The sequence below is a fragment of the Lipophrys pholis genome (assembly GCF_963383615.2).
Source record: "Lipophrys pholis genome assembly, chromosome: 9".
NCBI classification, from domain to species: domain Eukaryota; kingdom Metazoa; phylum Chordata; class Actinopteri; order Blenniiformes; family Blenniidae; genus Lipophrys; species Lipophrys pholis.
The window spans coordinates 23,654,301-23,674,599 of NC_137639.1; the positions used below are offsets into that span (position 1 = coordinate 23,654,301).

The window sequence follows — 20,299 nt, forward strand, 5'->3', positions numbered from 1 at the left end:
AAAAAAAAGAAAAGAAAACTTTGTTGTTTGTTGTTGGTGATGGTGATAGTGTTAATTGATGCTGTTGTACTTTTTAATTTTGTCTTTTTGAAAGCCAAAGGTTACTTTCAAATTGTGTGCACAGATATTGATTTTTACTTCAGATGTTTCTGTTTTAATAATTTTTTTTGTTTTTGTTTTTAGGGAAACATGTCTGTTTACACCTGTATCTAAAAATATAGATTGCATATATAAATACATATATCATTCATCTGTGTTTGAGTTCAACTTTGGCTGATTTCTGAGTGTTAAACAAGGTTTTAGACCATTTTATTAGGACTCTGATGCGTAATGAAAAACTTTAATGGAAAGTGTGACAACAATCACACACTGCTAGAAGGTATGATCGTTTGTCGCCTACTGTCCCGCACAAAGAGCGGGATGAAATAGAGGAGCTGGTGGAACGTTCCTGTTTGTGAACACACGAGGCTCTGGCAGTAGGGGGCTTATTCAGGGATTATTAGGGTCGAAGCAGAGTCAGTGTGTGCCATACAGAACGGAGGGCCGATGTAATCATGGAGGTTAAAAACAAACATGGAAGAGTCAAGAAAATGCCCGACGTGAAAGGAGGCAGACTGCAGTTTCCATCGGAGGTCATAAGTAGAGGGTCTAACTGTCAGGAATACGGAGCCGACCTCAGCTGTTGCCCAGTCAGATCCCGTTTGTCACGCCTCAGCATCTACTTCCTCTCAGCCCCTCGCCCTCCTTGTTGCCTCTGCCTGGTCACTCCCTTTCCTCTCCGGAGCCATGCACCCCCAGCGACCTCTTCCTCAGGCCATGCCCTCCTCCTCCCTGGGACAGCGCCTGCGGGACATGGCTATGGGTATGGGGCGAGGCAAGAACTTCCTGGGTGGAAACTTTGCCTACGGTTTCATCCAGTCTGTGAAGGAGTGTCTCTATTTCCTCCTCTGCTGCTGGTGCATCAAAGAGATCCTGGACTGAGAAAATAAGTGGTAGAATATTGAGTTTCCCTTGTTTCCCTGTTGGCTCCTCCAGTTTGATTTCAAAATGCTTCTGTATCATTGGAAATGGAGTGTTTAATCAGTGTTGCTGACAGGGAATTGGCAGGTAAGAGTCTTGTTATAGTTGATTTCTTTGACTCGAGTACATAGTAAACCAAGGGCATTAAGCATAACAGCCTGTGGGCCAAGACTGGTCTGCCAGAGGGTCCATACCTGACTGCAGGACGACCTTGCATACACTTAAATTGAAATCATGGTCTTGCTTGGAATTTGTCTCATTGGGTGTCACTCTGTTTTTGTTGCATTGCAGACAACACAATAGTAAAACCCAAAACTGAAGCAGTGAAAGTTCATTCCCTATTTTTTAGACAGCACTAAAAAGGCTGAATGAATCTATACTTTCAGGATATACAGTAACTGTACTTCTTTGCACTAAAACAAAGAGAGCATTTTGAAGTTGTCATGAGTTAAAAGTATTATGAATAATGTCAGGACCACTTTTAATTTGGGCTGTAAAAGACCAAGATCTGTGTAATTTATACTAGAAACCTCATGTAATAACAGCTTGTTCTCATCAATGGGCCTATAAGTAGCTGTACATTGTACTGTAATAATAACAAGTTGATCTTTTTTTTCTGTGTAGACTGCTCTTTTGGGGATCCAGGTCCATATCTCCATGTTGTCATGATGCAACAGCCAGGAATGAAGTCTTCTAGGTCTGATCCGGACTATCTGAGGTTTCCAGGAATGTGGTTTCCTTATATGGTGACCGTAATGTCCACTGTACAACACAAACTGGTGTGGCAATGAATAAACGATAATGAAAAAAGTGCTTTTATGTCTGAAATTCTTTCTTTTACCATACAGCTAATACAGAAAGGTGAACGTGTGCGCCTGGCTTGGACCTGGATGTATACAATCATCAAAATATGTAATGGGTTTAGAATGTTTATTTTTGAGCCTTGTAAAGTGAGAATAATATACTATATGGATGTGTTTTTGTTCTTGTTCTCAGTTACTCTATTGAATTTATAGGATGGGCATAAATAGGCCACCAGGTTCAGCCTATTCCTTTTCTTGGTCATTTAAAGTGAACAGTATTTGTTGTGTCTAGTTGTTGAACGATGGCCAAAAAATAAACCATTCATTCATATAGGGCCACTTTATTGCTTGGGTTAGAACAGAAACAAAACAGCTTTTTCTGTACAATACAAGCAAACAAAAATAATTATAAAGACAAGTCAAAAACAAATGCATTATTAAAAACAAAAATAAGGATAAAACTGAATTAAAAATGCGCTACAACCTGTGCAGCCAAAAAATAAAAAAAATTGCTTGACTGAATGGAAGCAGCAAACATAAAGGTGTTCAGGCAAAAGAGTTGGAGCCATTCTGCATTTGCCTGGGAACTTCCTCTCAACACTTGCCGAATAAAAAAAACTATGACTAGCACAAGAAAATAAAACATTGAATGATTGCGTTACAAAAAAATTGCCAGGCTCAGCATCCATAATGTGGGGACAGCAAAGCCTGCGGAATATCAGCGATGCTGATGCAGTTTTTAGAAACATCAAACGTATGTAACATACATACATGTGGAGTCTCACATGGCCTCCATCACCTGCGCGTGCCAATCACTCCGCTGTCAATCAAGCGGGGAAGCCTGCCTTCTGTCTACACTGACGTCGAGCTGCTATTGGTCTAAGAGGACGCAGAGGGGCGGGACTAACGTGAGCTCGGTCTGTGGTTGGGTAAAAGGGGCGCCGCTCAGGAAGTTCAGGAGGTAAGTTCTCAAGTTGGAAGTGAAAAAAAAAAAAAAAAAAAAAGAAAAAGCTCAGAGGGAAGTGGCAGCTTTTATCTGTGACACCTGAAATTCTACTCAGAATCACCCGCCGAGGTAAGAGAAGCTTCGCTTTTCGGAGTTTTACCTTCCTAAAAGTTGCTTATTATAAATTAACGACGTTCTGCTCCGGTGTTGTTGTTTTCTTCTCTCGCCACTCGTCGCTTCACGTTTTCCTGGTTGCTGCCAAAGTAACGGGGTGAAGTGCACGTTTCCCTATTTCAGTTAATATTTTAGGACAGTTCACGTGTTGGAGATCTTAAAAGCATCCCCCTGTGGTCTGGCTGGCCTTCGTGACGCACAGCGATTTTTCTAAGTTTATTTTTCTTTCTCAACCCTTCGCTCATTTGACATTTCCTGTCACAGCATTTCTCAGTCCTTCTGCACGATGGTTGTTAATAAAGTGAATGCTTCGTGTGGGTAAATCTTTCCATTGTGCCCATGGTGAAAGCTGCCCAAGCGGACTGGCCTGTAGTTTATCCCCCTGACCTTTTTTGGTAGGTTTTTCCCTGCAGAGACGCACACAAAAAGATAAGACCTGCTGCTGCAGCCTTTAAAGAGGAAAGACTCCACTAATGCACCTTCTCATGAGACCTTAACTCAACTTAAAGCAGATTACTGTTTCCTTGAAGAGACCTGGTGTCAAATATCAGCAACTATGCAAAGCTGTGCCACTTTTCAGCCCTGACTTATGAGGTCAGAGACTTTTTTTTAGGTTAAATTGGATATTAAGTGAAAACCAGAGGAACGCAGTAAAAACGCCTTGTTTCCCCCCATCTCCTGTATTTAATCCTACTGGTTCTGGGGAGCTTGTGGAAAAGAAAAGAAACAATAATCCTTTTAAAAACTGTCCACAGAACACATTACTGCCTCTGTTGTGTTCCCTCATGCTTCTCTTTCTGTCTCTAGTCAATCTCATGCTGGCTATATTTAGCTGGCATCTATTTAAACCATTCCACTATATGCTTCACAATGCTCCCTGGGCCCGAGGCGAGATCCAGTAGGCTTCTCCTGGGAGGCACTCGATTAGGAGACCTAAATTGCAGAGCTGGGAGAGAATTGAATTTGGGGAGTGAAGTGTGTCATTAGGCAGACAGTGTGGTATTAACCTAAGCGCCTCGTTCTTTATGCAGTCGTAAATTCAAACAAGACTGCGCTTAATAAACACGCATCCCTGCTAAGTTACCCTGAAACTTGTCCCTGATGAGGGAGTGACCTCCAGCTGGATCTTTGTAAATTGTATTGAAGGTTTAAGACCACAGATGTACAGTTTTATTGCAAATTGTGGCACCAGTTGGCAAAAAAAAAAAAAGAGGGTCTTTTCACTGCCTGTATCAGTGGAAAAGTGCTGAGGTGCCTTAGTTACCAGTGTCTCTGCCAAAACATTTCTCAGCCAGTCAAAAGCCAGGGTGCCCAAAAGGCCCACGACACACTCAAACTACTAATGACGAACTGAATGCTCCCGGGGAAATTAGACTTCCTTCCCACTGGCATACACATGTCATGGACACACACACACAAGGTGGTAATAACAAGTTACAGTAGCTCCTTTATTGGTAGAATGGGCGAGGCTGAATAGCAGAGGCCTGTATTCAAATCCTGTGCATGTGTAAATGGAGGATGTAAATCTCTTAAAGCTGCAGTAACTACATTTTTACTCCAACGTGTCACATTGTCAGTTGTTTCTTTCAGTGTCATGTCTTGAATGGCTGCCACATTTAGCAATTCACATACAGATTTAATGCATTCGTGTTTAGTGGAGCCATTTTCAATCTTATTTGATTTCCTCTCATTGAATTATTTAATACAGGGAGTCGGGCCGGAATACACCCGCAAGAGGCTTCAATCTGGCCTGCAGGATAAATTTAGCAAAGTGTAAAAATAACAAAGAAAAAGGGAAATTAACTGGCTTTTGCAAAATGAATTAATATTTAAATTTTCTTTTCATTGGGGGCTTCGGCACGTTTATAGACCAAGATGCAACAGAAAATAGTACCAATCCTCGTTTGTGGAAGATCGGTGAAAGTTGGGGAATTAACTGTCATAAAAATAGTAATGGCATCATCATAGCCACACCATGAGCAAACACACTGTGAGATGCAACAGGCCTTTGCACACCGTAGTCTGAAGAGAAAAAACTTCGTTCACAGTTGGATTTGTAAGAACCGCAAGGATGTGAACATTTTCAGGAGGCGCTTATTTATTTACCATAACTAAGAGAAAACTGTGAATTGTTGTGATGCTTACCTTTTTACCCGTCTGACTATATCAAGATGAAACTGGGATGCACGTGGGCCGTGAACTAAAGTCAGTTTGAAAGCTCTTACTTATTTATGTCCTGTGTGTGATTCTTGTGTTGCAGGAAACGGGCAAAGCCTCTAGGGGGCCATGTCTGGGGGCAACAGCTGGACCATCGTCACCTCTGAGGTATCAGTATCATCGTTTAAAGAGCATAAGAAGACGTGGACGTTTTTCTTATAGTTTGTTTTGAACACATTCTGTAATGTGTCGTTTTATTTATATATATATATAATTTAACTAGCATTCACAAAAATGAACTGTCTTTATCCACATTGACTTGTAAACATTAAAGAAGGTGAATTTCAGTGATAACTGTGGATCAACAAAGGCCAGTGTGCTCACATAATCCTCGGCCTGATTTTCTAGGAGACTGTTGCAGAAACCCTGAAGCCTTCAACAGGAGGAGACCACCATGAAGAAAGCCACACATCTGCAGCAGGTGTCTTTCCATTGTATTTAGGCCCATTATAGGAATCTTAATGGCAAATAAAAAAGATTTCTTTCTTTTTTTCTATCACTTTTGCCCAACTTATCTCTGATAATTCAAAAACGTTATGGCTCTGCTCGTCCGAGTCCGCCACACTAAATGTGTCCCCCTGTGTGTCTGCGTCAGGTTCCGGGGAGACCGCCGGGCCTGCTAATGGCGCAGCGTCTGCAGAAGCTCTCCATGTGGACGACTACCTTGTAAGCCAAGTCTTTATATCACACTCCGTTATGTAATGCTGCTATTTGCGACACGCTCTCTGAATATACCATCGTGATTGGCCACTGAAAACATTCTGCCGTCTTTTCCTCATGTCCAGATTACCATGCGATGAGTATTCATATTATTCTCCAATGGTTGATTCAGATTGCTCTGACAGTAAACCTCGAACTGCCTCTTCATATTTGGAAAGTTACTCATTTCAGCCCCAAGTTTAGTTCTGAGTTTCACAGAAAATTCCAACACACACGATATCTTTATTCTGGATAACATGCACTCAAACAAGCTTTTCTTTGAAATGGTGTTAATAAATGGGAATAATTATGGTAGTCTGAAATGTTTTGCATGAGTGAGCTTGACCAGAGAAGCAATTTAGAACCGGCATGCTTCTGCATGTACTTTTTCTTAGTTATTCATCATGTTGAGATGGATGTGTGTTTTGTTGATTTCATTGGATTGTGAAATATGCAGTTTTCATATTCCCATCCCGTCACCACTGACAGATTTTGGCAGATGAACCTCAACCTCGCATAACCTTAACTTCTCAAATGTTTGTGATATATTAAACTAACAGAAAATTAGAGCTTTACGCTGGTTTACTAGATCATTATAATGAGCGCCCCAGGACTTGCACAGTGTGATCATCCAATTAAAGACCAGATTCGTAGGCGTGTCACACATTTGTTACATGAGCGTCTCCCCACACTCAGAAACACAGAGTCACATTGAAGGACTGCCAGATACCCAAAGATGAAGTTACCTTGGATAAATAGGCAGAAGCACTCACTCACTCACTCACTCATTGGACGTGTTTAGCAGTTCAAAAGCCATAAAATCAAAACAAATCCAGGAGTTCTCGTCATCAGAGGCTTAATCCATCCTCAATCTGTAGTGGCTTAAGCTCCTGTCTCCTTAAGCCCTCTTAAAAACTGATTTTTACTTAATGGGGCGGCTTTTCAAATAACCTCTTTTTGAACAATACAAACAGGAGCATCATTTCTGCACTTCTTTCTCATACAAAACAATTTCACATGTATTTAACTCAGTATTATTGAACCCTGTCCAAGTTTTAAATATCATCAGTGTTCAGACTAGTGAAGCTGTATTCAATTTAAACTTCTTTTTAGTGGATGAAGGAATCTATTAATAGATTTGTGTATGTTTGCAGAACAAAATCATATATATATATATATATATATATATATATATATAGATAGATAGTCTCGACATAAACCTCATCAAGCTGGTTTGGGGTGAACTGCACAGAAGAATATTTGATTTCCGCTGAAGAAAGAAAGCCACGACTGTGTTCAGAGGTTATGTTTGCCAAATCCTAGTCAAAAGTTCTGAATGGATTTTTGATTATAATTTAATCAGTTTATTTGTTTTGTGTTTTCAATTCAGAGTGCTATGAGAAATTAAACAGAATGATTGCCAATAAGAAACTGGACAAATTGGGGCGTTCTAAAACGGGTAGTGTGTTTCTCTAGGTGATAAAGTATAACCTTATCATTAGTTTGGCCTAAGGCCTTGGAAGCTACATGTTTAACATTGAATTGATACCAAAGATGTAAATTACTTAATGATTAGTTGCTTAATAGTAATATCTATAGTTATTAGGATTCATCCTTAATTTAGATCTTACAAAATGTCTCTGTAGTGTGTATGTTTCAACAAGAAAATTATGTGAAATCCTGACATTCAGACACTTTCAAATGACATTTTGCTTTTATATCCAGGTATCGGAGGAGAAACCAGCAGAGCTGAGCGGAGATTCCAGCACCGCCGTCACCGAAAGCCCCGTCACCTCCTGTTTTAAAGTGTCTGCCAGCCTGGTCCACTGTGATGATGAGGTCAACAACACTCTGGTCCTGCCTGAGGACCAGGCACAGTCCAGCCCCGACCCCGATTCATTCTCCGACTCCTACACCCACGTAACTCCGTCTCCCGACGAGCCCACAGCCTCGGCGCTGAGCACAGAGACTCTTGGAAGTGCAGAGTTTTCACCGGAGGTGGAGAAACTCTCACTGGAGGCAACGTTGCATCCGCTAAACGGGGAGAAGCTACACCAAGACGAGGAGGAGTCGGACTGTTATTCAAGGACTACCGACTTGGGAAAACAGGCAGGTATGAACAATCTGGATCGTGTCGGGTCATTGTCGGATCAAAACCATGACGACTTCAGCATATTTTGGTTTGGTTTGTCAATATTTACATGTCAAAGCTGATCAGATTGGCACGTCTGTATCCTTCCTATGCTGTTTCTGGAGACTAAGCTATATGTACCGTTTGTGTTTGAAGTGTACTTGGTGGACCAGCTGGTTATGGACTTGTTCAGTATCTGGGCCAGGAGGTTGTCTGGAGAGGCTGTGGTTGGTATGAGGAAGGGAGCATGATCTGACAGAGATACTTTTAAGTTGCATGACATCCTGCGGAAGTAAATTGGCTTCAGAGGGACTGAGACCTCTCAGGTTTTTATTTATTTATTTTTTTGCAGCGTGATGGTTTTGGCCTGCAGCACCTTATATTTCCATAGCATCAAACGATTGGTCTCATTTTGCTCTGTTCGACATTTCCTGTACAGAGTCGCCGATTTCTCTGAGGTGCTTGTTTTTATAACCATGGCTAATCCAAAAATAAAAACTGACGTTATTTTTTCAAGTTGCCGTATTCCCCCAAATAAAGAATTGGAATGGGTCTCCTGATCTGTGGGATCAAAGTGCAGAGCAAGACTCCGATGGGCAGCACCAGAGAACTTTAAGGACGATGCCTTTTCCAAGAAGGAATTTGACTTTTATCTTTAAAAAAAAAAAAAAAAAGAAGTGGCAAATAAAATAGATTATTTCTAGATCAAATTTTATTGTAAATGTACTAGACAAATTGAAATTAGGAACTAAGCTTGAGTGCAACAGTTTACAGTATTAGAACATTTAACAGATTCTTCAGTTAAAATCCTCTAACTTGCATGTGATGTTTTTGTTGTTTCCACTGCATGTCTCCCTACAGACAATATTAACGTGAAGAAGTCGGTTATACAACCAGATATTACTACTTGGCATGAGACGAAGTATGTGCTGGATGAAAGTTGGGGGCGAATTTTGGTTCAGTCTCATTCTCCCACACTTCAAAAATAATTTAAATCACTGATCTACATCATGTGTCCAGGATTTGAGCTTCAGTTGGTCAATGAGCATGCCACGCACAGCAGAACCGACAAAGTAGCAACTTTTTCCTCCATTAAAAAAAATCCTCACTGCTCAGCTGAAGTGTTATCTAACATCAGATGTGTGAGAGCAACAATAAGTGTATCCCTAAAGTCACAGATGGATTTAAAAAAAGTCTTTCTAATGCATACCTCCAAAGTGAACTGTGAATTGTTGTTTTCACACTTGAGGTCTGAAGTAAACGTGTAAATCGGTTCAACGTTTCCCTCAACCGTCTTCACACGGGTTCCTTTTCTTTCTAGAACACGCTCCAGACTCGGAGGCGGCTGGGGAGAAGACGGCAGAGGAGGAAGAGCCCGAGGTGAGGAAGCGACGGTCTCTCTTAGCAGCTCTGGAGCAGATTGGACAGAGAGAGGAGGACGAGGCCGAGGAAGAAGAATACCGGCTGCCACAGCGAGACGACGACAGCGGCTTCTCTGTCAATAAATGCATCCTGGGTGCTGTGATCCTTTTGGGCCTCGGCACCATCTTTTTCTCAGGTGCATATCTCCGTCAGTGTTTCAATGTTGGCTTAAAAGCAAATTTCGAGGCTCTGCGACTGAGGTGTATTATACCTGCAGGTGTCTTCATGGACCTGGATGAGGGTAGGTTTGTTTCAGTGTCTTGTTTTGTGCACAGCTCTGTGAGGAGATGAATGGCTTCTCACTTGGACACAGCATGTTTCTGTATGAGCACACACACACACACACACCAAAAAAAAAAGCTTTCCACGCTTTTTAGCACGCGCGAGTGAGTGAGAGAGGGAGGGTGGGAATGATTTCATGCAGTTTGGCTGTGAGGATTATTTTCTGTTGCCAAAAGAATACCTTGCATCTCATGTTTAGATATAAAAGCATGAATCAAACACTGGCATGCTAGAATTTTAATTTCTTTTTAAAAATGACTTTCAATGCAAAAAGAATCCTTCCAAACGCAGAAAAGAATTGGAAGGTTAAATGGAACTTAACAAGGTTTTCAGCCAGCGATTATTTGATTGTGTCTAACCTTTTAATGAAGTTCGTTTTTTAAATTTTTTTTTTTTTTAAATGAAAATGTGCAGCACAAACAACGTCCCCTTATCAGCTCAGCCTCCGAGGCCGTATTTTAATGTGAAAACCTTCGCAACACTCTTGCTGGATAATTGCTACATTTTTAATAATGTGCATTGCAGAAACAAAGCTTCAGTGTGCTCTGTGACGGTACATTATAAACGGCAAAATTAAGCTTTGCATAATGATTTGCAGAGAGCGACTATAATACCAGGGAGCTGAAAGAGGCCGCGGCTGCTGGAAAGCAGGTCAGTGTGATGTTTGTTTCTAGTTTGAATCTTATTCATTGTTTATGTTTGTTTGGTGCAGCAATTTCACAGTCCGGTGTGTCCCACCACATGAATCTGAAGTGTGATATGACTGGTAGGAAACCACCGACAACATTACTGCTTTTGTGCAGCTACTTTTTTTTTTTTTTTTCATTCCCATCACACATTCTTTTCAGCCGCTTCGTTTTTTCCAGGAATAACGAGGAGAACTCATCTAAATTCCAGGAATTGTGTTGTACCATGCGCTTTGTCGACAGGAATGGCTTAATCCCGAGGTTCCGCCACACCAAGTAGATGCTGACAGTTCAGAACTTCTAAATAAGTTAGCCGAAGGGAATGAGCAGATTTCTGTGCTACAAGCCCAACTTCAGGTGTGACTCCATTCTGTCCCTCGCCTCATCTCTCTTCTCCGTGTGTCTGCATTATTATACATACACGAAATGTGGCTCTGCATAAGTGTGCGTGCTGAATTCTCACTGGGCTCGCTTCCTGCTCTTTTCTTCTTTTTCTTTTTTTTTTTTTTTCTGTGAGCAGGCCCAGAAAGATGAGCTAAAAGTAGCCATGGGACATGCAGCAGAGGGAGCAACGGAGCGACAGCAGTGGGAGGAGGTGGAGAAGGAAAACAGTAGGTTGAAGACAGAGATGGCTTCTCTCCCTATCCTTCAGAAAGAGAACGAGAGGATGAAGAAAGAGCTGGAGTCTATCCCGGCCCTACAGAAAGAAGTAGAAACACTGAGATCCACTGTGACTGAATTAAAACATTCATCAGGTACAAAGGGAAGCAGGGAGGGAAGGATATCGCATATAGAAGCTTGATAGTTGGTAGAAACTGTTTAAGTTTTCTTTCCTATTAATTTGACTCACACCTGTATGTCTTTGCGACTTAAATGTCTTTTTCTCTTTCCTCCAGCCCCTCACACAGAGCCCGCCCCTGTGCAGCCTGCTACATCCCCCCCTGGTGGCCAGCCAGAGGACAGCAGGCCGGAAACGGCTGCATCTGAGGACAAACGGGACAGAAAGCAATTGGATGAACGAAAGGGGAAGAAGAAAGATCTGAAGAGGGACAAACATGACATGGGTGAAAAGAAAGATTGGAAAGAGAGAGAGAAATCTGTTTGGAAGGAAGGAGAGAAAAGGGAGCATAGAGATGGAGGCAAAACGGAGCGTAAGAAGGTAATTCATGAGTTTGACAAGGAGAGGGAAGGTAAACCTAGGAGAGAAGAGACGAAACACTGGAAGGAGAAGGACAGGAAGAAAGACAAAGATAGAAGCAGCGATGAAGGAAAACCCTGGAAGAACAGAGATGGGAAGAAAGAGTGGAGAGAGAAGAGTGACAGAGAATGGAAGGAAGAGAAAGACGGGAAGAAGGTGAAATCTGAGAAAGTGAATGAGGGAAAACAGTGGCGGGGTAAAGGAGAGGACAAAGACTGGAAGAGTGGAAAGGAGTGGAAGAAAACTAAAGATGGCTTCAAGGAAGGAGGCAAAGATAGGAAGGAGTGGAAGGTGAAAGGAGAGAAGAAAGAGTGGAAAAATGAGAATGGCAAAGAAGGGAAAGGAAGGGGTGAACGAAAACAGTGGGAAGGCAGGATGGAAAGGCCAAGTAAGGAGGAGAGGAACCGCCAGGAAGAGCACGAGTGGAAGAGTAAAAATGGAAAACATGATAAGGAATGGAAGAGGAAAGACAAGCGGTTTGAGGAAGAGGATTGGAAGAGAGGAGGACAGAAAGAGAAAAAGCACCACGGCGATGGAGTGAAAGACAAATCAAAGAAGGAGCGATTCAGAGACGATCATCTTTATGGAGACCAGAAGCAAACTCACTCGCACCGCAAGCCCTCGGTGGGCCAGCCCGAGTACTGGGTCCAGCAGAAGGACCGCCTCCACCACGATCCCACGCCGCCGCAGCAGTGCGACTCGGTGGAGACCTGCGCCCAGCAGGAGCGTCTGCGTCCCGTCCCTTTAGCCGAGTTCGACGCCATATTGCAAACCTACCTGACCAAGGCAGCGGAGGCTGGAGTGGAACAGTCGAGAATGGAGGAGCTCCAAAAGCTAATCCCCGAGTTCTTCCAGGACGGCGTCTTCGTTCACGACAAGATCAGCTTCCAGGACTTTGTCGAAGACGTGGCAGACATCTTGGAAGACATGGTGGAAGTGGACGAGAACAGCGACGAGGAAGACAGCGCCATCGAGGAAGAATTGGAGGCGTTCGAAAGAGAAGTCATGAAGACGTTTTTAGTGGCAGGAGACAAGGAGAAGAGAATGAAAGGGGAGTGGAGGAAGGAGAGCGTACCGGGGCGTGGCTGATGGAAGTGGTGGATCTGTCAGAAGTCTCTAGGAGGAGTTGGGACGGATGCGGTTTATTCAAAGGGAACACTTCTTATTGAACCACACTTAGGTTGATAAACGTGTACTTCTGTCATCTCCCGTCCCACCTCATCTGTTGTCCAGCAAATTAATGTCATTTCACTGTTAAAGCTCTGAGTTTATTATTATACCTGCATCACACGCCATAATGTTGGATTTTGTTTTTGTTTACTTCTAACTTTTTATTTATAACTGCACCTGCAGCTAATGTGCACATCTATTGCTGTGAAAGTAATTTCTGCTCACTGGGCTGCAGTTTCTTGTTTTTGCATATGAGGGACTAAAGCTGTTGAACAGAATCGGTTGCACTGACACGTTTCTAAATAATTTACTTAATAGTTTATTTAAACCGCACACTCCCCTCCCTCCACGCAGCGCTGTACACTGCCATTATTTCTCTACGCCTGCTTCTAAATAGTGCCATCATTATGTACTGATTTATATTAATTAATCCCTTGAGTCGGTGACGAAGTACTTTATTTGACAGTTTTCAAAGTGAGACTCGCCCTCCGAGTTCTGGCTTTTCATTGAGAAAAAATTGTAATTAAAAAGAAATAGGTGAGAGGTGAATCCGTTAAGTTTAATAAAACATCCATTTATTGAGCTGAATTTAGTCTTAGTGTAAGAAGCCAGTGACGACAGTTGCAGAATGTGTGAAGACTTTAACAACTACTTGTAATTACAGGCTTGAGAATAGTTATGTTTATATTTCGTAAGGATCCTTGACTCTGAAACTCGGATGTTTGGAGTCATACAAAGTAATGCTGAACAGATTTGAAGTAAACTTTGTGAAATTAAAAAAATAAATAAAAATAAATGCAGCTCTTTTACTTGGATTTTGTATATATTGCAGTAAATGTGTTTGTAAGAACTCGCCGATATTTACAAATCTATAATTAATAGTTTGGCTTGATGTAGAAAATAATTGATGGGCACATAAAATAAACTATTTATTTTCTGGTACAGAGCTTGTGTTGTGCACTAAAATGTTCTTAATTGTTTTATTTGAATGTAGCCGTTGTGATGTTCGGTTGGCTGCGGTACTTAATGAGTCAAAGACGTTCTCTTCATCCGTTTACGTGTTGATGGACTTGAAATGTAGCCGACTGAAAAGTCGCCAGCAGTGCAGAGGCAGTTTTTCTGAGGGTGTTTTGAGGCAGGATGGCGCTCTGTGTGGGCTGGCTGGCAGCTGAAAGAGCCTTGAATGTCAGGATGTTCAATGTTTGCCACTGTAATGAAAGAAAAATAATAAATGTAATGCCTCCCTTTGATGAATTCCCTTGCTTTGTCCTTTTTTCTTTCTTCACATTAAATTTTTTGCCTCCAGTTCATCCTCCTCTACTATCCATCTGTCTTCTATAACCGCTTTATCAAACTTGGTAGTATAATGGGCAAAAGGCAGAATACACTCTGGATAGGTTGCCAGTACATCACAGGGCAAACTGAAACAAACAACCACACATAGACATCTGAACCGTGAGAGGAAGCAACTGTACCTGGAACAAAACGGCCTCTTCCAGGATAAAATGTTTAAATTCCATTCAGAAAAGCCTGAAATCAAGCCCCAGTCTTCCTTGTAGTTTGTAGAAAGACTTTGGGTGCTGGCAGATTGGGACGTCTTGGTGTGTTGCTGAGAGATAAAACGTTTGAATCAAGGGTTGCCATAATTATTTTATGTGATCGTTTCATCTGTTGCTGCTTTTTATGTGGTCTGATTCAAATTGTGTGGAGCTATATAACATGGTGGGGGTGGGGGTGGGGTGGGGGGGGGGGGGGGGGGATGAGAATAAAGAAGCAGACATGGAGAGATAAACTATGATAGTGTTTTGTAGATCAGACACAAAGTTTGTTTTGGCAATCAATTCTTCTCCCTGTTGGAAAGAGACTGGAAAGTGAGTGGGATGAATATGAAGCTTCTTTTTTTTTTTTTTTTACATAAACTATGTACAAGTTCTTGCTCATTAGATAGTTACAATCTTAAGTGAAGCTTCAATTGTTATACACACACACGTGTAATAGACCCAACAGTTTGAGAAAAACAAAAGCATGTATCATTTTCCTTCCACTTCACAATTATGCGGCACGTTGTGTTGGTCTATGAAATGAAAATCCCAATAACAATCTGTTTGCATTTGTGGTTGTAATGTGACAAAATGTAGAAAAGTTCAAGGGGTATGAATACTTTTGCAAACCACTGTACATAAAAACAAAAACACATCCTTCCATATTAGTCTGTTTGTGTAAAAGTCACTTACATTCCCCCCGAACATACACTTCTCTCTAACAAATGTCTTCATGAGAGCGTCTGCGAGAGGAGACTGAGTAAATTGGCCCTGTGGCACCGTGACTATTCCCTTGTATTTATTCTTTTAGTCTGAATAGAACCTTTAAGGTTTAAAATACTTTTCAACATATGAGTGAACGGATGCGGTCGGCATTCAGACGACACAGGACATGAGTCTTGTCTTGAACAAACGATAAGTCTTTGGGTACAGATGTACACCTCCAGCTCAACACCAGTCACAACGTATGAATCACAAGACAACTCGCAGCTCGGCCTCATGGAAAGCCCTCATGCTTTTGAAACCAGCCCATATAGCAGAACCATTCCTCAGCCCTCCATGGAAGCTATTTATTTAGTGATAGTTGCAGCACTCTTCTTCCCCAATGACGGCCCAGGGAACACGGAGAGGAGAGGAGAGGTGTAGACTGCTGGTTCAGGTATATGCAGAGGTGTGTGTTTGTGAATGTGTGTGTCATGCAACCCAGACACAAAACACCAGGCGCGGGGACATTTGGATGATAAAGCCGACGTGCTTGTTAGAGCTAACTGCCTCCCTAATATGCCAATTGTGCACATCCCGCCAGAGCTTTTGCCTAAATAATAGGACTTTTCTGAGGTAAAACCCAAGTGTCTCGTTCTCAAAACTTTTCGCGACGCAGACTGTACAATTATAGCTGATTTACCGTTTTCTTTTTGCTCTCTAAAGCATTCCACCCACAGTTTAACACTACAAAGGGAGGTGGGGGGGGGGGGGGGGGGGGGGGGGGGGGATTAGGCTGTTGTCCATGCATTGGCATGAGCCGAGCAAAACATTAAAAACACTATCATTGCACACACACACACACACACACACACACACACACACACGCACACACACACGCACGCACGCACGCACGCACGCACACACACACAGAGTTGATAAGTTGAACTGGTCATATTTCCTCTCTTTGTTTGAGTTTTTCCTGACTGAGGTGTTGGATCCAAAAATCCATAATTCTCTCAAGACTCTTAACATGTTGAATTTGCATGTGAAAATATAAATACATCACGGAACCACATTGACATGTTTACTGGTCGTAATGGTTTATCGTGTTTATCTTTAAAGGAAGGATATTCAAAGAATCCACCATACACAAACTCTCTCCGATCAGCTTTTCCATATCAAAACTCTATTAAAGTTGTTATTGTCTCTGTGTAAAAGTATCATCTAATTCCTATCTTTTCACCGAACTGGCCTTGCTTATCTCTTTCAGGTTACAATGGAGTCTGCAGTGGATGTTCAAGGCTCCTCCGACTCAATGAGCAAGGACTAGTTTTGCAATCAGGGCTCACTCACCTTGTACAGGTAAAGATACACAATTTAAACAAGACAAACGAATTTAATATACACAGTTTAATTTGTGTGGTTTACTAAGAAAAAAGGCCTGAGGATATAAAGTTCAAATACCATGTTGTGATATTTTGTTTTCAGTTATCTGCATGTCATTTTTTTAAGATGATTTTTCTTTTACATTTTTTATTAAACTGAATACAACCCACTTTAATGCGAAAATATCCTGTTTAAAAAAAGAAAACATGATAGGCCAGTTTACATTTCCATTTGTGCATTAGGAGGACAGAAGAAAGGAAGTGACGTGATTAGAAGGAAGACTTTTTTTTAAGGCATCTGCTCAAACATTATATCACCTCCATCTTTTCTTCTTGTTTTGTTGTGCTGTTTGTGTCTGTGTTGTGTTACTGCCTGCTCTCCAGTTGAGAGGGGGGTCCTTGTATTGAAAGGGAGAAAAAAACAAAAAGACTTGAGAAAAAGTGCCTGTAAATGTGTGACGGGGAGAATGAGGAGCGGCACAGCCGAAAGGTGAGCAGGCATCATTGAAGTAGTTTCAAAACATCTGTGGCTTCATCTGAACAGATGTTTCAAGATGTCGCCCTGAAGGACGTGACCTCCAACCAGCTGTTTGGTACATTTCACCAAAGAGAGCCTTCGATAGAATCTGTAAATCAGGCTTCAGAAAACTGAAGCAGTGTTTCCAGTTTTCTTGTGAATTTTGGTGTCAGTTTAGACTTTTCTTTGCTTTTTCTATATATTTCCTTGTTTTCCAAATCAGTTAGTTTCACTCAACATCACGTTTTCTCCTGGTACCGTGGGTTCCCTCTCTCTCAGTACAAGAACATGCGTCTGAGGTTAAAAGGTAAGTCATTATTGTGTGAGGCTGCTTTCACACCGACCATATTCAGGTTGATTTTTTTGTGGCCTTAGTGTGAATGCAAAAAATAAATAAATAAATAAAAAAAACTCTGAGCTGCTCCAAGGAGACCGCGAAGACCCTGATGTCAAACTCTGGAACGGCCTGGATGCAGTATGAAAGCAATCGCAGTAGACAGTGGACAAAATGCCCCCACAGGATTTGCTTCGATGAGCAAATCATAGTGAGTTACTTCTGGAGTCTTTCACACATGGGGGAGGCGAACACAAACAAGCAAACTCAGAGCCAAAGCAAAATGTGCTCCCTCTCAGAAATGTGGTCAGACGACTGTATCGAAGCGCAGCTGTCCACAAAACACACGCCGGTCGGTTGTCATGTGACATGGAAACACAACGCTGGTTCACAAAGAGAATTGGGTGTGAAATGAGCCACAGCAAATGACACCGGTCCATCATTTGACGGTCCGTCTCCGTTTGCCTCGTGATGGACTCGTCCATTGTGTATCCTGCTTTTCCTCCACAGGATCGACCTGTCAGACATGGATGGACGCTGCATCGGACGATTGAGTCTTTTTCAAAGAATCCCCTCATAAGAATATTTTTGCCATCTTGGATCTCGACTCCAATACGGATTAAATGTTTTCACCCTGAAATTCACAGCATGAACTTTTTATACATAGATAATGATTTTGAACAAATCTGTTATATGTTCTGACAAGCTTGAACTGATATGATGAGTCACCTGTTACCAAAATCTAACTTATTCCTCTGCGCCGAGAACGACTGACAGTCCATTTGTTTGTGGCTATTGTGTGGCCAAAGATAATAGTAATAACATGGCAAAGGACAGATGTATTTGGTTCACAAAAAGTACGATTCACAAAAATAGGATCCACTTACAATCACTTACCGCACAGTAATGGTAAATTGCTCTGCACTTTTGTCAGACTTCCCATCAGGTCAGATTCATGTTGAAATAGGAGTTGTCTGGATGTCTCATTGAGAATTTTTTCCCCCTTCTTTCAACATGGACCATGTAATTAAAGGTTAGTCATCGGTTACGTACGTGCGCAGTCTTTAACAGATGTGGCATTACTGTACTTTTTAAGTCGGCAACAGTTGGAGCAGCTTTGCTTCCCTCTGCTCCAACCTGTGGCCTCGAACTTTAATGAGCAGTCCCATGCCAGTGCCGCTCCGCTTTTTAATGTGTCGCGTTGAACGTCCCAGGTGGACAATAAAGTTTGTCACAAAACAAGTGTGCGGAGACTTCCCTCCAACCTCCAGTCTTTACTTGCGATTGTGTCGTGTTGCACTCTGCATGCCACAGCAGTGCACAGACTGAGAGGAGCAGTTCCTGAGGCCCTGACAGAGGATGCAGGGCTGCTGCTCACAGCTGTGGAAAATTCCATCTTGTTGCTTCTCCACGAGGCGCTGGATGTCCACTGGATGGCGACAGAACTGTAGATTTCTTTATTTTTTTTATTTTTTTGTGCCAAACCACCTCTCTGCTGATGTTGCATAAATTTGTTCACCGGTGTCAAATTGCCTCTGTCTCCTCTCCCCCATCTGCTATCCATCACCGTTGTTTTTTTAATATCTCCATGCATGTTTTTTCCTGCTTTCCTGCAGAATGCTGGCGACCCTGCTACCATTGATAAACTAATGGATGGAGAGCTGAGCTTTCTGGAGTTCTGGCAGCTGATTGGGTGTCATGCAAGCCAGGATTTGGGTGGGGTGGGGGTGGGGAGGGATGTCCTCAAATACTCTCAGGCCAACATGTTTTACTGACTTGTCTGTGTGCCACTCTGTCCAAAGTGGAAATCAGCCAAATGGGAAACACCCTGAAGTCCCTTTCAACTGGGAGTTTTATCTGCAATTTGCATTTCTTCTCACCCTGAGTCTCACCAGCAGCTGCCAAGCTGAATAAGACACTGACTGGATATACTGCTGTACAGTTCCAGCTGCATTAAAACCAGTTCTGGATGTTTCCCAGCTCACACACACACACACACACACACACACACACACATACACACATTCCCAGCTTTGACACAATACGTTCTCTCACTCAGATCCTTCATCATAGGCTTGTGAGCACATGCTGCTGCTGGTGTGTGTGTGTGTGTGTGTGTGTGTGTGTGTGTGTGTGTGTGTGTGTGTGTGTGTGTGTGTGTGTGTGTGTGTGTGTGTGTGTGTGTGTGTGTGTGTGTGTGTGTGTGTGTGTGTGTGTGTGTGTGTGTGTGTGTGTGTGCATTCTTTGCACCTCTTAATCCTAGAAGACCTCACCTCCCTAAATCGCACAAACAGAGGTGTGGTGCTGAGTTTTCATGAGCTGGGGGTGTGTGTATAAAATATGTGACAACTTATTATATTAAAACACATTTCTAATCTGAATTTCTTGTAAATGCAAAACAGCTTGAATGGGATGTCGAGGGTGGGTGGATGTCACGGCTAAATCATAAAACCAGCTTTGGTACAAAACCATAAGTGTGACAGGTGTAAAAGTTTGAGTTCCAGATTGTATACAGTACACAGATTCAAATATATTTGATATTGAAAGTATCCATTTTTAATGAAAAAAACCCATCATTTTATAGTCTATATATGGATCCTGACAGGTGTTGCACAATCGTGTATAGTTGGTGTTCTCGACTCACAGCAGATCCACAGTTCAAGTCTGGTTGGGTCTGGGAGACTTTGCATGTTCTCTGTGTATTCTGGTTTGCTTTTACCGTCCAAAAATATTACAGTTGGTGTTTGAAGTCATTCTGAACTTATGAGTGTGTGACTGTTTGACCTTTAATGGACCCCTGACCTGGTTTGCCTTCCTACAAGGTCAGCTGGGCCTGGCTCCAGATCCAAACCAACAAGGTGGATAGATGAATACACACAAATATATAATGTATATATACTATACATCATTATATTTCACATATATAATGTGAAAAACCTTAAGGAGTCAAGCATTCAAACAGAAAAAACCCTCTTGGTTAGAGACATGTTGAAGAATCACATTATAGAGTTAAAGAGTTAAAGGGAAAGTTCACAACGTGTGTATGTTCACTTTTGACTTCACCTATTA

The 20,299-nt window shown here is 42.1% G+C and overlaps 2 protein-coding genes across 7 annotated transcripts; both read left to right on the top strand.

Annotated features, from left to right (window-relative positions):
- Positions 1 to 774: 774 nt before the first annotated feature.
- On the top strand, positions 775 to 981 carry lenep (lens epithelial protein; the record flags this gene model as incomplete). The annotated part of the gene is made up of 1 exon (XM_080472087.1): positions 775 to 981. The coding sequence occupies exon 1, from the start codon at positions 787 to 789 to the stop codon at positions 979 to 981; it is 195 nt and encodes a 64-aa protein (XP_080328213.1). The 5' UTR covers positions 775 to 786.
- A 1,798-nt stretch (positions 982 to 2,779) lies between these two features.
- Positions 2,780 to 13,995, top strand: pbxip1b (pre-B-cell leukemia homeobox interacting protein 1b). Of its 6 annotated transcripts, none has more exons than XM_080471891.1 (12): positions 2,823 to 2,898; positions 5,204 to 5,268; positions 5,509 to 5,581; positions 5,756 to 5,826; positions 7,585 to 7,972; positions 8,147 to 8,221; positions 9,312 to 9,548; positions 9,630 to 9,653; positions 10,293 to 10,345; positions 10,624 to 10,737; positions 10,901 to 10,991; positions 11,277 to 13,995. In XM_080471891.1, the coding sequence occupies exons 2-12, from the start codon at positions 5,230 to 5,232 to the stop codon at positions 12,665 to 12,667; spliced, it is 2,556 nt and encodes an 851-aa protein (XP_080328017.1). In that variant the 5' UTR covers positions 2,823 to 2,898; positions 5,204 to 5,229; the 3' UTR covers positions 12,668 to 13,995. The 6 variants fall into 6 exon arrangements, with proteins under 6 accessions (XP_080328019.1, XP_080328016.1, XP_080328020.1 ...); XM_080471889.1 differs by having other exon boundaries at positions 2,828 to 2,898; positions 10,901 to 11,135; XM_080471893.1 differs by lacking the exon at positions 8,147 to 8,221 and having other exon boundaries at positions 2,780 to 2,898.
- Positions 13,996 to 20,299: the final 6,304 nt, after the last annotated feature.

What these genes read in the sequence shown, in the direction of transcription:
- pbxip1b (XM_080471889.1), top strand. Translation starts at nt 5,230, where the DNA reads ATGTCTGGGGGCAACAGCTGGACCATCGTCACCTCTGAG. An exon ending in GGACCATCGTCACCTCTGAG is followed by an intron (nt 5,269 to 5,508) that starts GTATCAGTATCA and finishes CTGATTTTCTAG; the next exon opens with GAGACTGTTGCAGAAACCCT. An exon ending in TCCATGTGGACGACTACCTT is followed by an intron (nt 5,827 to 7,584) that starts GTAAGCCAAGTC and finishes TTTTATATCCAG; the next exon opens with GTATCGGAGGAGAAACCAGC.